The 16,615-nt window shown below is 42.0% G+C and overlaps 1 protein-coding gene across 2 annotated transcripts in view; it reads right to left on the bottom strand.

Annotated features, from left to right (window-relative positions):
- Positions 1–14,414: 14,414 nt before the first annotated feature.
- The window catches only part of RBM17 (RNA binding motif protein 17), a 35,395-nt gene continuing 33,194 nt past the window's right edge, over positions 14,415–16,615 (bottom strand). For both annotated transcript variants that reach the window (XM_081091112.1, XM_081091113.1), the window contains exons 11-12: positions 16,307–16,379; positions 14,415–16,180 (exon numbers count right to left, since the gene is read on the bottom strand). In XM_081091112.1, coding sequence (XP_080947238.1) covers positions 16,077–16,180; positions 16,307–16,379 — 177 coding nt within the window. In that variant the 3' untranslated portion in view covers positions 14,415–16,076. The remainder of the gene's footprint in view (positions 16,181–16,306; positions 16,380–16,615) is intronic.

Genomic DNA, 16,615 nt, shown 5'->3' with positions numbered 1-16,615 from the left:
GCGGATAGGGAGGTTGTGGCCCCACCCCCTGTCACACACAGAGCCGCAGGGCGATCAGGGGTTTGGGCACTGCCCCCTGTCACGCTGATCCTGGTGCTGGGAGGCCTCTTGGCTCCGCTGATCCCGGTGCCTGGAGGCCTCGCAGCTCCGCTGATCCCGGTGCTGGGAGGCATATTACCCTTTTACTATATAGGATAGAGGCCTGGTGCATGGGTGGGGGCTGGCTGGTTTGCCCTGAAGGCTGTCCTGGATCAGGGTAGGGGTCCCCACTGGGGTGCCTGGCCAGCCTGGATGAGGGGATGATGGCTGTTTGCAGCTGGTCACACACCCTTCAGGGTGGGGTTCCCCACTGGGGTGCCTGGCCAGTCTGGGTGAGGGGCTGAGGGCTGTTTTCATGCTGGCAGGTGACTGAAGCTCCCAACCGCTCCTTTTTTTATTTTTTTTTATTCTGGGCCAGCTTTAGCTCTGAGGCGTGGCTCCAGCTCTTAGGCCTCCGCTGCTGAAAGCAGGTATCTGGTTTGTTTGGGTTCTATAATCGAAACACTGTTTCAACTCCAGCTCTGAGATCCTGGCTGGCTGAAAGCAGGTTTCTGGGGTTTTGTTTAGCATCTGTATTTAACAATGTTTCAAACTGCAAGCTCTGAGGCCAGCAGCAGCAGGCAGGGAATGTTAGCTTCCTCCGTCACTGAAGCAAGCAAGCCTCATGTTCGCTTCAAGCTGCCTGGCTGCCGGCCGCCATCTTGGCTGGCAGTTAATTTGCATATCGCCCTAATTAGCCAATGGGAAGGGTAGCAGAGGTACGGCTAATTACCAGGTTTCTCTTTTATTAGATAGGATTCTAGGAAAACCCAAAAGTTATATAAGAAAATAATCATAATATATTCCCTGGATCATACATGAATTATACTTATGTACTAGTAAGTTAGCAGTGACTATTACTTTACCAAAAAAACAATTCTCATGAAGTTCCTAGGGAAATATATTTTGTTAAAGTAAAATTTGATGTAAATATATTAGAAGAATTGAGGAGGAGAAATGGGACATGAACAGTTCAGTTTAGAGAGCTGAATAAATCCTCCTCTCTCCGATAACAAAAAAATCATTAGAAAAATGTTTAAAAATAATAAATCAAGAAATAGGACTATAAGCAATGGAGTTAAAAATAGGAAAATAAGTACCATAAAAAGATAGTTACAAGAGTGCAACATTTTTCTTTGGGAAACAGGATTGGTGGGGAAGGGGGCTGTTATAATTTGCTGAGTCTTTGAGCACTTAGTGACTTTATTATTAATATGACTAAAATTAAAAACTGAGAATAGTTTTATAGCCCTAAAGTTACTTTTCAACCCAAATTTCAGTAATAACTATGACTCAATACAGTTGGCTCCTCATAAGATACCTATATATCCATACTCATCTAAGATGGTTTACTGACTTGCCATCAGTTTATTACTGAAGTGATACAGCATCAGTATGGTTTTGTTTTTTTCGTTCTTAATTATGACCCTAAAAACAGTACTGTAAATAACTGCCAAGTGTGTCTTTGCTAACTTAAGACTTTTTTCAAATTATCAGATTTTGATTCTATTTGTTCCTTGTTTTTCCAAGATAAATCGGTAATAATATTCCCTTAGCCACTCCATTACTGTGCACCAACTTCCTCCCTTCATGTAACTCCTAGTTTCAAAAGCCACACACCTGTCCCACAGGCTCTGCTATGAACCCTTCCATGGGGGACAGTGCCTTAGCTTATCAGAAACGTTGAAAAGGACACTTCATTAATGGGAGAAAAGTGCACCAGGCAGAGGAAGAGGTATTTTTAATATCGTGTGAGAGTGCAGAGGAGGGGAAAGGTGGTTGCTAAAGAAAAAAACCCAGCTGTTACCAAATCTGGAAGTAGCTGGTGTCCTGAAACATATTTAAAAATATCTGCAGACCTTATAACTTTTAAAGGGACAATAATGTAACAACACTGTTTTCTTTTGTTATCATAGTTATATGAACCCATAAAATATTTCCCTAATCTTTCCTGTTCTCACACTTTAAAAAAAAAGTTTTGGGTTACTTTTAAAACATTAAATCTATTTTGTAACTGTCTAGCTGATATAAGAAACAAAGGAGGCTTACTAAACAGCATTTCACAGAATAGGGTTTATGTGTTGCTCTTCACTTAATTATCTTAATAACAGAACTGGGTAAGAAGAATACATTTCTGTAAGGAAATTACTATTTTTTTCTATATTGTCAACATATGTGCATTTATATAAAATGTCATTATTAAATTCACTGGTCTTCAAAAGATCTAAAAATCCTTAGAATATCATGCTTAAAAAAATAAAACAGCCGAAACCGGTTTGGCTCAGTGGATAGAGTGTCGGCCTGCGGACTGAGGGGTCCCAGGTTCGATTCCGGTCAAGGGCATGTGCCTGGGTTGCAGGCACATCCCCAGTGGGAGATGTGCAGGAGGCGGCTGATCGATGTTTCTCTCCCGTCGGTGTTTCTGGCTCTCTATCTCTCTCCCTTCCTCTCTGTAAAAAATCAATAAAATATATTTAAAAAAAATAAAAATAAAAATAAATAAAACAGCCTGGCCCCATGTAGCTCAGTGGTTGAGCATCAACCGATGAACCAGGAGGTCACGGTTCAATTCCTGATCAGGGAACATGCCTCGGTTGTGGGCTCAATCCCGTGCAGGGCATGCGGGGGCAGCCAATCAATAATTCTCTCTCATCATTGATGTTTCTCTCTCTCCCTCTCCCTTCTTGTCTGAAATCAATAAAAATATATTTTAAAAAAACATACATGCAGCCCTATAATTTAGATATATCTAGACTCTTAAGGTCCTGCTCCAGGACTCAGCACTTCTATATCTTATTGATTAGAGGTCAGCAAATAAAAAAGATAGAAAGACCAGTCTAGAAATAAACTGATTAATAAAAGCTCCAGGTAGAGATACAATGAAGATATTATGAAGGAGAGGAAATTATTAAATAAATATTATGGGAGAAAAACCAAGATGGCGGCATAGGTAAACACCGGAAATTGCTGCCTTGCACAACCACTTCAAAAATACAACTAAAAGACAAAACAGACATCGTCCAGAACCACAGGAAGGCTGGCTGAGTGGAAATTCTATAACTAGAAGGAAAGAGAAAAGCACACTGAGACTCAGAGGAGGTGCGGAAGTAAAGTGGTGAGGTACGGAGGTACACGTGGAAAGGGCTGGCAACTAAGGACGCGGTTGTGTTTTTCAATCGGGAGGGAGTCTGAATCTCCCAACTGCTCTGAACTCCAGTTTCAGGCTAGTCTCTGGGGACTCAGACTCATAATGGGGAGAAACTGGACTGTCTGGCATCAGTCGGAACACAAGGGCGGCTTTCTCTCAGAGATGCTTGCAGCGATTACCAGTACACTAAGACCGGGGCCTCTTAGGGAAGGGCTGAGGATCAGCCGTAGCTGCTTGCTCTGCCCTGTTGATTCCCTGAGATCCCGCCCCACCCAAGCTGTGGCCAGAGGCTTTTGCATTTGAGTGGCCTGGCCCTTTGCAATCTGAAAATTACCTAACAAACTGTAGTTGGGTCAGAGAGATCCAGAACAACCAAAAGAAGGACCAAGGACCCACAGAAGCTTGCATTGCTTCACAGCTGGGCCTCATCTGGGCACCTCCAAATCCCAAACAAAGAAGAGGAATCTGCAGATTTCTCCGTAGCTCCTTCTGGGTAGCCTCAAGCAGAGGCTAAATTAGCACCTCCTTAGAGATCCAAGAGCCAGTGTACCCAGTGTTCAGAGTGGAACCATCCAGATTACAACTCCTCAGATCCATAAGGGACACACTCAGGGGGCAGACTCAGTGAGCACCAAAGCCCCACTGAAGCAAGTCTTGCCCCAGAAGGGTGTCTCCACCACAGAAGTTCTCCCACTGTAGACACAGCTGATTCTTACAATTGGCCTGGAGGTCAATTCCTTCCAGTGATACCTATAACAATCAAGGCTTAACTACAACAAGACTGTGCACACAGCCCACAAAAGGGTGCACCAAGAGTGTAATTTGGGGAGGCTGAGCCACTGGGCCCTATAGGACACCTAGCACAGAAAGCCACTCTATCAACACAGGGAAGCATAAAAAACGCAGAGACAAAGAAACAGGTCACAAATGACAGAAATGGAAGAAAGCCAACTACTGGATATAGAGTTCAAGACCACACTTTTAAGGTTTTTCAAGAATTTTCTAGAAACCGCTGATAAATTTAGTAAGACCCTCAAGAAATCTAGTGAGACCTTCGAGGTTATGAAAAAGGACCAACTAGAAATTAAGCATACACTGACTGAAATAAAGAATATTATACGGAGTTCCAACAACAGACTAGAGGATTGCAAGAATCAAGTCAAAGATTTGAAATACGAAGAAGCAAAAAACACCTAACCGGAAAAACAAAAAGAAAAAAGAATCCAAAAATATGAAGATAGTGTAAGGAGCCTCTGGGACAACTTCAAGTGTACCAACATCCAAATTATGGGGATGCCAGAAGAAGAGAAAGAGCAAGATATTGAAAACCTATTTGAAGAAATAATGACAGAAAACTTCCCCTACCTGGTGAAAGAAATAGATTTATAAGTCCAGGAAGCACAGAGAACCTCAAACAAAAGGAATCCAAAGAGGACCACACCAAGACAAATCATAATTAAAATGCCAAGAACAAAAGACAAAGAGAGAATCTTAAAAGCAGCAAGAGAAAGACAGTCAGTTACCTACAAGGGCATACCCACATGACTGTCAGCTGATTTCTCAACAGAAACCATGCAGGCCAGAAGGGGGTGGCAAGAAATATTCAAAGTGACGAATGCCAAGAACCTACAACCAAGATTACTTTATCCAGCAAAGCTATCATTCAGAATTGAAGGTCAGATAAAGAGCTTCACAGATAAGAAAAAGCTAAAGGAGTTCATCACCACCAAACCAGTATTATATGAAATGCTGAAAGGTATCCTTTAAGAAGAGGAAAAGAAGAAAAAGTAAAGATACAAATTATGAACAACAAATACACATCAATAAGTGAATCTAAAAATCAAGTGAATAAATAATCTGATGAACAGAATAAACTGGTGAATATAATGGAATCAGGGGCATAGAAATGTAGTGGACTGACTATTCTTGGCAGGGGGGAGGGGGAAGGGTGTGGGGGGTGCGGGAAGAGTGTGGACAAAAATCGTACACCTATGGTTGAGGACAGTGGGCAGGGGTGTAAGGGCAGAGGGTGGGGTGGGAACCGGGTGGAGGGGAGCTATGGGGGGGAAAAGAGGAACAACTGTAATAATCTGAACAATAAAGATTTAATTAAAAAATATATATTATAAAAAATTTACAGCATATGAATTCAAAGAACATGAATTTCCAGATGGAAAGAGTGCATTCCTAATACCCAGCAGCATAAACAGATGTTGATCAAGACACATAATCACAAAACTTGACGCTCCAAAACCCTCCAGAGACTAGAAAAGTAGATCATAAAGAATGGCATTGATTTTCTTCCAAGCAATATAGGAAGAGGACAATGTAGCAATGCCTTCAAAATTTTGAGGGAAAATGTTTCTTAACCAAGAATTACATATTTAGTCAAATTATCAATTAAGTATGATGACAGAATTAAGATATTTTCAGATGCAAGTTCTCAAAAAAAAATGTATGTCTCATTTCTTTTTTCAGGAAACTACCAGAGGATAAGTTTCACCAAAAGGAGCAAGGAAATTAAAAAAGAAATAAATAAAAAAAATGAAGTGGTAGGATCCAGCACAGAGAATCCAATATGGGAGGGACAAAGAGAATTTTAATAATCCCCTAACTTCCTAAAAAATGTAAAGCTTAGCCTTCGAACACCCTTTCCTGTCCCTCTCTATTCATTCTTTCAAATTAGTCATAAAGCAACATTAGAAAACCAATTAGCATTTACATTATTACATTTTGTATGTTATTCTCAGCTGAGCCAGTTGTATATCATGGTTTCTTTTCCTGGAATTAAGTCAGAGTATGTAACATATCAATTCTTGCTCTCTATAACTAGCTACCAATGGTAACAAGTGCAGTTTGGGGTGTGTTTGAGGTGGGTGGGGAACATTTAATAGGCATACAGATCTGAAACTGTAATAGACTGAGATAAAGATACGTGTTAGTCATAGTAGAAACTAAAGGCCAAGATGGTAGGTAAACTCATCTAGGAAGAGGGTGAAGGGCGAGAGTTAAGGGAAACACTGACAGGAAGAGTGGTCACAGGCTTCAGGAAAGGAGTGGTTATACTGCGTCAAATGCCATAAAAGGTGAAGAAAGAGAACTAACCAGATCCCATTAGATGATCTTTAACAGCAATTGAGGAGGCCTGGAGGAAGTAGAGGTCTAACTCATAGTCCCCGTTCCTTAAGTGTGGGATGAAGAGGTGACAGTGAGTGTAGGTGATTCTTTGAAAAGCCTAGCTGTAAAAAGGAGTAGGAGTCCTGGGAAGTAGACCAAGCTAAAAATTCAAGGGTTTGACTTTTTTCCCCTAAAGAAGGAAGAAATTTAAGAATGTTTATATGCTTCAAAAAAGTAGCCATTACAGGAAGAGTTAGAAAATATGGGAGAAGCAAAGGCCTTGTATGTATGCATCTATGCATAACCCATGGACACAGACAACAGGGTGGTGAAGGCCTGGGTGGGGGCAGGGACAGGCTGGAGAGGGTCATTAGGGAAAAAAGGGGACATATGTAATACTTCCAACAATAAAGAATTATTAAAAAAATAAAATATGGGAAAGGCAAAACTGAACAGTCTAACCATACAATCCAGCAATTACACTCCTAGATATGTACCCAACTAATGTACAAACTGATGTCCACAAAAAAACTGCACACAAATGTTTACAGCAGCTTTACTCATAATTATCCCAAATGGGAAGTGACCAAGATGTCCTTTAATAGGGGAATGAAAAAAGTGTGGTAAATCCAGAAAACAGATTAATCACCAATAAAAAACAAGCTGTAAAACAAAACAAAACAAGTTATTAAGCCACAAAAAGACATGGATGACTCTACAAAGCACAATGCTAAGTGAAGAAAACCAATCTGAAAAGGCTGTATATTATATGATTCCAATAATATGACATTCTGGAAAAGACAAAACTATAGAGATAGTAAACAGAGAAGTAGTTCCCAGGCATGAGGAGGGGGAAAGATTTGGATACAGCACAGGGAATGTTTTTAGGGTATGATACAGTAATGGTGAATACAAGACATTAAAGCATTAGTCAAACCTCTAAAACTTTACAGCTCAAAGAGAAAACCTTAATATATATACATTTTTTAAAACTCATTTAGTTGGTTGGGAATCCCAAGTTGAAAGCAGAATGTGACAAATAATTCTAAATGTATTACAAACACATACCTTACTGAAGGGTGGGGTCAGGGAATAAAGTATTGACTAAGTAGTTTTGGAAACAAGTGAAGTCTGTTAGACTATAAAGGCATGATAAACTGTACCTTAGGCACTGTACTCAGGTTGATAAAGTCATTTCTCACAAGGATATGGGTCAACGATTCTGAAAGTGCTATGCATGTATGTATTCGAATTGAACAATTAAGTAAATGGATGGCAGAAGGCGGGAGTTGGGCTTCTCACTGTTGGAATGGGAGGTTACAGATAAGCAAGGGGGAAGAGGCAAGATGATGCATGTAGCAAGGAATCAGAGTTGGAAACATCAGCGTCAACTCATGTTTACCTTAATATACAGATGGTCACATATGCATGGATTATTCTACACATATATATTTCCTTGCTCTGTTAGCTCAGAAGGTCTAAAAGCAAGAACACCCCAGTAGTGGTGAGCACACTTAATGCTCAGATCTTGGTTCCTAATACCATTCTCCAGCCTTGGAAAAAGGCTGATTCTAGGACTGGGGCAGGAAATAGACAAGATGAGCCTGGGGCAGGGAGTAAGGAAATGCTAAGAACAAACAACCATCAAACACTACACCAGAAGGGGGATGTCAAAGGCCAAAGGGATCCAGTTGCCAACTGAAAAAGTTTCCAATAGCCAAAGCTGAAACAACTGAAGCCACAAAATAAAATAATATTGGAGTAAAAGATAAATATCCATAAGTTCATACTGATATAAATTGAATAAATAAAATAAATGGGGGAGGGGGAATAGACAAATCTCGTATCAGAATTCCAAACAATATATAGCTACTCCACCTTAAAGAGGTGCAACATAACACCCATTCCTCAGTGTGAGCACACTATGTGTACATAGTGACTTTCTTCCAGAGTAGCGCATGTAAAGGAAGAAAGAGTAACTTACAGTAGAGAACCCAACAAATATTACCTCAGTCAGTTGATCAATGTAAACATCCATGGTGACACGTTTATAGTGTTACCCTTGATATTGTGTGATGAGAATGGCATTTCTCCTCTGTAGTCTCCTCTCCAAAAAAACATTATCCCAGTATGACCATGAGAAAAACATCAAGAAAATCCCAACTGAGGGACATTTTACAAAATACTTGACTAGTACCAAAGCTCTCAAAGTTTTCAAAAACAGGGAAGTCTAAGAAACTATCATAGCCAAGAGGAGCCTAACAAAATAAGTCTAAATAAATGGAATGTACTAGCCTAAATGGGATCCTAAAACAGAAAAAGAACTCTAGGTAGACACTAAGGAATTCTGAATAGTGTCTAATACAGTGGTGGGCAAACTTTTTGACTCGAGGGCCACAATGGGTTCTTAAACTGGACCGGAGGGCCGGAACAAAAGCATGGATGGAGTGTTCGTGTGAACTAACATAAATTCAAAGTAAACATCATTACATAAAAGGGAACGGTCTTTTTTTTCAATAGTTTTATTCATTTCAAACGGGCCGGATCCGGCCCGCGGGCCGTAGTTTGCCCATGGCTGGTCTAATATCTAATAATATATATATCCTATAAAACATATAATGTGTTAATATTGGTTCATGATGACAGATGTAGCATACTGATGTATGATATTAGTAATACAGGAAATTCAGTGTAAGGGAATTGTACTATTGTTACAGTGATGTACTAAAGTTTATTTTTAAAAAATATGGTAGAAGAGTAATAGAAATCAAATCAGAACTAGCCCAGTGTTTGAAGACCATAGGTAGCAATGACAGACAGGGATGGTGCCATTAGCCCTTAGTTTTTCCCCTGCAGTTCCATCTGGAAAGCCCTCCTCTTGCCTTCCAGCTGGCAATCCCTACTCTTCCTTCAAGACCTAGCAAAATAACCTCTTCTTGATTGACACCTTAGACTTGACCACTCCTAACAAATCTGCTCAGTCATCTCTGAGCTCTCAGTATTATATACATGCTAGAGGCCCAGTATACGAATTCGTGCACCAGTGGGGTTCCTCAGCCTGGCCTGCAGGATTGGGCTGAAACCAGCTCTCCGACATCCCCCAAGGGGTCCCGGATTGTGAGAGGGCTCAAGCCAGGCCAAGGGACCCCACCAGTGCATGATTGGGGCTGGGGAGGGACGCAAGAGGTTGGCCAGGCAGGGAGGAACCACAGGAGGGCTCAAGGGCATGTCTGGCCCTTATAGCTCAGTCCCGATTGGCCAGACCCCAGCAGCAAGCTAACCTACCAGTCAGAGCATCTGCCACCTGGTGGTCAGTGCACGTCATAGCAAGTGGTTGAGTGGCCTTAGCATATTATTAGCATACTAGAGGCTCGGTGCACAAAAATTTGTGCACTGGCAGGGAGGGGGGGGGGGTGTGTGTCCCTCAGCCCCACTTGTGCCCTCTCACAGTCTGGGACCCCTCAGGAGATAACGACCTGCTGGCTTAGGCCTGCTCCCGGGTGACAGAGGGCAGGCCCAATCCCTAGGTGCAGCCCCTGGTCGGGCTCAGGGTAGGGCTGATTGGGGAATTGGGGCGCCGCCCCCTGTCATGCACAAAGCAGGGCGGATCAGGAGGTTGCGATGCTACCCCCAGTCACGCTCAGGGTAGGGCTGATTAGGGGGTTGGGGCGCTGCCCCGTCACACTCAAGGCAGGGTCAATGGGGAGGTTGCGGTGCCACCCCGTCACGCACAGAGCAGGGCCCATCAGGGTGGTTGGGGCACCACCCCCTGTCACACAGAGCAGGGCGGATCAGGGGGTTGGGGTGCCACCCCGTCACCCATAGAGCAGGGCCCATCAGGGGGTTGGGGCACTCCCCCGTCACACTCAGGGCAGGGCCGATGGAGAGGTTATGGCTCCACGCCATCACACATAGAGCAGGGCCCGTGGGGGGGGGGGGGAGGGGGTTGGGGCACCGCACCCTGTCACACACACAGCAGGGCTGATCAGGGGGTTGGGGAGCTCCCCCCTATCAGGCACAGAGCAGGGCCGATCAGGGGGTTGGGGCTCCTTCCCCTGTCACAAACAGAGCAGGGTGGATAGGGAGGTTGTGGCCCTGCCCCGTCACAGAGCCACAGGGCGATCAGGGGGTTTGGGCACTGCCCCGTCACGCTGCTCCAGGGGTCAGGAGGCCTCGCGGCTCCACTTGACACAGGGGCAGTGAGGCCTCGCTGCTCCGCTGATCCCGGTGCTGGGAGGCCTTGCTGCTCTGCTGATCCCGGTGCCAGGAGGCCTCGCGGCTCTGCTGATCCCAGGTTGGGAGGCATATTACCCTTTTACTATATGGGACAGAGGCCTGGTGCACGGGTGGGGGATGGCTGGTTTGCCCTGAAGGGTGTCCTGGATCAGGGTAGGGGTCCCACTTGGGTGCCTGGCCAGCCTGGATGAGGGGATGATGGCTGTTTGCAGCTGGTCACACCGCTTCAGGGTGGAGGTCCCCACTGGGGTGCCTGGCCAGCTTGGATGAGGGGATGATGGCTGTTTGCAGCTGGTCACACCCCCTTCAGGGGTCCCCACTGGGGTGCCTGGCCAGCCTGGATGAGGGGATGATGGCTGTTTGCAGCTGGTTACACCCCCTTCAGGGTGGGGGTCCCCAATGGGGTGCCTGGCCAGGCTGGGTGAGGGGGTGAGGGCCGTTTTCAGGCTGGCAGGTGACTGAAGCTCCCAACCTCTTCTTTTTCTCTTTTCTTTTTATTCTGGGATTTATTTACCTTCTATGGCTGTCACTGGAACTGAAAGCTGGCTTTAGCTCTGAGGCTCGGCTCCAGCTCTGAGATCTGGGCTACTGAAAGCAGGTATCTGGTTTGTTTGGGTTCTATAATTGAAACACTGTTGCAACTCCAGCTCGGCCAGCTGGCTGAAAGCATGGGCTTTGTTTAGCTTCTATAATTGCTACATAGTTGCTTAGAGTGCAAGCTAAGAGCACAGCAGCGGCAGGCGTGGAACCTTGGCTTCCTCCTTCACTGGAGCAAGCAAGCCTCCTGTTCGCTTCAGCTGCCTGACTGCCGGCCACCATCTTGGTTGGCAGTTAATTTGCATCTCACCCTGATTAGCCAATGGGAAGCGTGTCGGAGGTATGGTTAATTACCATGTTTGTCTATTATTAGATAGGATTACGCTTTGATTGGCTGAACAGATGACTGGACACTTAGCATATTAGGCTTTATTATATATGATCAGCAGATTTACTGCCAAGATACCAGTATTGTGTACCAGATGCCGGAACTAGAGACAAAAACTGTCATTAACCCTAAAAAGCTCAGTCAAGCCACATCTTGTTTTAGCATGCTTTACCTTGTACTGTGTTGCCTTTGTGTGTCTGTCTCTCTGAAATAAACTATAATCTCTGAAAGCAAGAATTACTACCTTATTCATTTTTTTATTCCTAGTACTAAAAGCAATACCTATACATATAGTAATTGACAAAAAAATGCTGTTGAATTCAAATGAACTAAGAAACTGAATACTCTTTTAGCTTAGGTAGGGACTACTTATAGGAAAAGCAAACTATGAGAAAATATAGACTGCAAAGTTTTATACTAATAGGTGATCTTTAATTATCTGCAAACCCTCCCATCCCCCGCTTCTGATTGCACACATTTTGGGAAGCAGATAGACTGTATCAGCAAGAGGTAAATTTGCCTTCAAGCCTAAGAGACCACCAGACAATGGCTCAGTTTCTCACCCAGAAGAGTTATACCTAGGGCTTTGCAGCACCTCACTAAAGTGACCAGGCCTTTCCTCCCACAATCCCTGGCATGTTGGCTGATCACCTGAAGTTCACTAAATGGCTGTCATGGCTTAACTGGAAAAGTAAAAAGCATTTGTAAAACTACCTAAATGTAACCTACATTACCACTTACACCTCATTGGCTAGAAATGGCACATGTCCACTTCTAGCTCCACATAAGAATCTTTCCAGCCTTTAAAAGAGAGGCGTAAGGGGAGGAGGAGTAGTTTGGGGATATGTGCTATCTGCCACTGTTGACCTCTCTGGTTCCCCCCCAATATTCATTGTTCTCCCCATACATAAACTTTAAGGGCACTCACCCCCAACCTACGGAAGAGGACTTCAAGTCTCTTCCGGTCCAAAGTATCTGGGTGAAATGCAGTTTCTTGATTAGGTACATGAGGCCCTACATGCTGCTGACCTACAGCTAAAAGGCCAGGTTATCTACCCTTAACCAATGACCTGCCATACAAAGGCAGAAAAGAATTAGGATACCTGTACATTCCATGCTCAAGTCAACACAAAGATCTTACTCATGGTCTTTAAGCTGAGCATTCTGTCTTGAAGCAGGTGGTATCTGGGGCTCTGTCCAGTCCCTTCTCCCTACCTTACTGGCTATTGTCAATTCAAAGCCATCATTTGAAGTGGGAAAGCAACATCTTCAATTTTATGTTTACAAGACCACAACCTCTAATCTCAGCTCCTGCTACAGATGCTGCTGGGCCCTTTGGTTGTTTCAATTATGGTAGGTTTTCTCAAGTCAGCAGACTCTAAGCCTTGCAACTCTCAATCCACCCAGACTATACAGATTGCAAAAAGAGTTTCTCTTAGCAAGGCTGTTTTCTTCCCACTGCTTTCAAACCAGCTTCCTTTAGTCTGACTTAATTGCTCTCTTGCAGGACTTTGCAGTTTGCAATGGCTCAGTTTTAACACTTCTATGATACTGTTTTCCATGTATGAGTTGTTTAAGCCTCCTAATAATCCTAAGTAGAAATGATTAGCATTTCTATGTTCAGGTGAGGCACCTGGTCACACAGTAAAATACTCTGAACCAGGATTTGAACCTATGCAGTTTAGCACCAACACAGCTGCCTAAGAAGTGACCAGACACATGCCAACATTCTGCAGCTCCCCCATTATTTCCCTTAATAGCAGTCAGGTCTGTTACCCTGAAGTCCAGTTAACAGTTTGGCAAGATGTTTTGCTAACTAATAACTAGTTTCACCAACTAACCTAGGATAATGGCTTCTCCTGTCCTACATCTCCATTTTTTAGGATTTGTCATTTGCAATTCCAGTATCAACTTGTTTATCATCAGTTGTTCTTAGTCGCAAATAAAGAGAACTCACTATGCTTGTTTAAACTGAAGAAATCTACCCTCACTCCCTCCCGCCCCCCCAAAATAAACAAACCAGATAGCAAACAGAATCTCCAGATAGGCCCGTCACATTTGGAGGTTTTATACAAAGCAAGAAAACTCCTAAATCACATCTAGAAACTGCTCCAAAGATTTCCCTACAACACATGTGACCCTACTACAATACATGCCACTATGGGATGACAAGGTCTCTGCTACCACTGCCCAAACACTAAACTACACTGTGCCAAGCCTGGCCAGTATGAGAACAGCTTCTGTACAAGCTCTGCTCCAAGCTGAAGCCTTGGGATGGCACATCTTATATAATAAAAGGCTAATATGCAAATCAACCAAATGGCAGAACGACCGGTCACTATGGCATGCACTAACAACCAGAGGACAGATGCTCAATGCAGGACACTCTGCAGCAGCACTAAGGATGTCCAACTGCTGGCTTAGGCCTGCTCCCCCAAGGGCTCTTGGGCTGCGAGAGGGCGCAGGCCAGGCTGAGGGACCCTCCCCGAGTGCACGAATTTTGTGCAACATGCCTCTAGTCTGATATAAAGAGCCCACGACACTGCCTGCCTTAGCTTTGAGACACACTGGCAAAGCAAGTTTCTAGTCTCTATCTTAAGGAAGGGAGTGAATGCAGTAAACTCCCCAAACACAGGAAAGGCTTCCAGAAGATCACAGGTGGGCCAAGAGGGACAAATGTCCATTACACTGAACCTTTAATTTTTAATTTATATTGGAATTTTTATATTGAAGTCGAATTTGAATTTTAGTTAGCTAATATTGAAAATTAATTTAAAATCTCTCAAGCACTATTTTGCAGATTTAGAAATTATTCCAATATCAGAAACTCATTGCAAATAATGCAGTCATGGATAAATTAAAAATAATTAAAGACTGGGAAGAAAGATATTCACCAAGTTGTGTCCATGCTACTAAAACTTAGTTACTTGCATTTTATTTCTCTGGTTGTTGTTCATGAGAATGTTGGAAAAGCCACCTAAATACAAATGAACAATGATGTTATTATGCAACAAAATAATAATTATGCAGATATAAAAGGTAGTTTGGAACTTATAGTTTAAGAACATTAGAGTTTATACAAATTAAACTAAGTCTCATAATAATCATGTAGCATAAGCACAGTTAGGTACTTGTAAGCCAAAAAAGGCATTATTCAGTAGCTAAGTCCATAGGTAGACACATTCAAGTTTCAGGGCTGCTGTTGATTCTTTAGTATTCAATTATGTAATCCTTTTATATTTTAATCTTTAACTCAAACTTATCTTATAAAATATGTGCATTTTTATCACAAAAACCAAGTATCAATTAAATTTTACTCAGTAAAGTAATACCACAAAAGAGAAAACATTATTATTTTATTTCTGTTAAAATAAAAACATGAGAAAATCCTTTTTTAAAAAGGGTCAGAATATTCCTTAGGTCTTCAAACCAAGTCCATGGAATGTAAAGAAATGTTGAGTGCTTTCTTTCCCCAAAGGGTCACAACACGCTTTCATGTCACAATAACCAAGAGAGACAACATAGGTGCATGTCCTTCAGCAATATTCAGGCAAGCAAGGACCAGAATACAGGCACATGTATATTCTGGAAACACTTCCTGCTCTAGCAATGAACCCCAGCGCCAAATATTTTTGTCCTTTTTCATGGTCCTATTAATTTTTAAGCCACACATACCACTGTACTTCAATGGTACAATTTTTTATAACTCTGGAATTATATTAATTGGCAGTACAGTTTAAGTAGCTGATGTGGCTGAATTTTATAAATTTTAAAATATATATAAGAACTAACACTTTTGCAAATTTTGCCAGTAGAAATATGACTCCAAGGAACCACCATTTCCAAAACATATGGGCACACATTTACAATGTACCTGTGAGGTTTTGAATTAACTTGTCATTTCTGATCTAACCTGAAGACTATGCTAGAATTGCTAGGTTCATGATTTCTATATCCTAAGTCCATCACAAACCCTACAGTCTGACTTAGTTTAATTGAAATGATTCATCCAAACAAGTCATGGTAGGTTCACAATTCTTCAACCGTAGTTCAGATCTTAAAGACTTTTTTGCTACAACCAGAATCAGTTAAGAATTTCTCTGTTAGAGAAAGCAAACATTTTCACCTTTGGCAGACTGCCAAGATGATACTTTATTATAGAATTTATGAAACTACAGTAACTTGCAAGTTTTATTTAAAAAAAAAAAATGAAAGAAATGCAAAGGATAACTTAATACAACCCCATATCCCAGAATTTTCTAGATATTTTTAGTGCAAGAAATGCTGTATCACTGGAACACTTGAGAATTATCATGAAATCCTAGCAAAAAAAAAGTTAATTACCCAGAAGTGGTAATAAGAAAGAGAAACAACCAGAGAGGCACGCAGATTGTTTTTTTTTTTTAAAGGATTTTTATACTATATTAAAAAAACCACAAAATAAAAAAGGGATTAATCAACATATATCTTAGCAGTCCTTCCAAGAGTCTCTGTACCCAACAGCCAAGCAGACTGGCTGTCGCCTTTTTCTTCTCTGCTTGAAGCTTGTAGCCTGTGCTCTAGTTCTTAAAATCAAACTTGTTCCGCCAAATCCAACACCCTGAATTTATCCAAATTGTAGAAACATGCTTTTACCACCCGTCCACCAAAATACCTCCCATTCAGATCAACGACAGCTAAAAGGCAAACAAAAAGACAGTCAGTTAATACAGATTCTTTTAAGACACTAGAAGAACATGTTTTAATTCTAACAAGATCACAATTTAAACTTTTTAATTTTTATATTTAGTTGTACAACTTACCTTTAATTGCTGATTCAACCCTCTCAAATTCTAAAAATATTCGTACTGCTTCATCATCAGGGGCACCAGGAATCTGGAAAAAATTAAAAGTATAATAGATAAATAGGTATCTGAGATATCACTAAATGTGAGTTTTCTTCCATTAATGATTTCTGTCAAAATAAGTGTGTCAATTATCATCATATACAAATAAGAAGCAGTCAAATACCAAGGAAATAACTACAAATTGACATCAAAAATTTGTTGAAGATCTGTTTATGACAGGCACAGTTTAGGTGCTGGGAATACATAGCTAAGTTAAGCAGTCTG

The sequence above is a fragment of the Myotis nattereri genome (assembly GCF_964212035.1).
Source record: "Myotis nattereri genome assembly, chromosome: 1".
In the NCBI taxonomy this organism is placed as follows: domain Eukaryota; kingdom Metazoa; phylum Chordata; class Mammalia; order Chiroptera; family Vespertilionidae; genus Myotis; species Myotis nattereri.
This window is presented reverse-complemented; position numbering and strand designations above follow the sequence as displayed.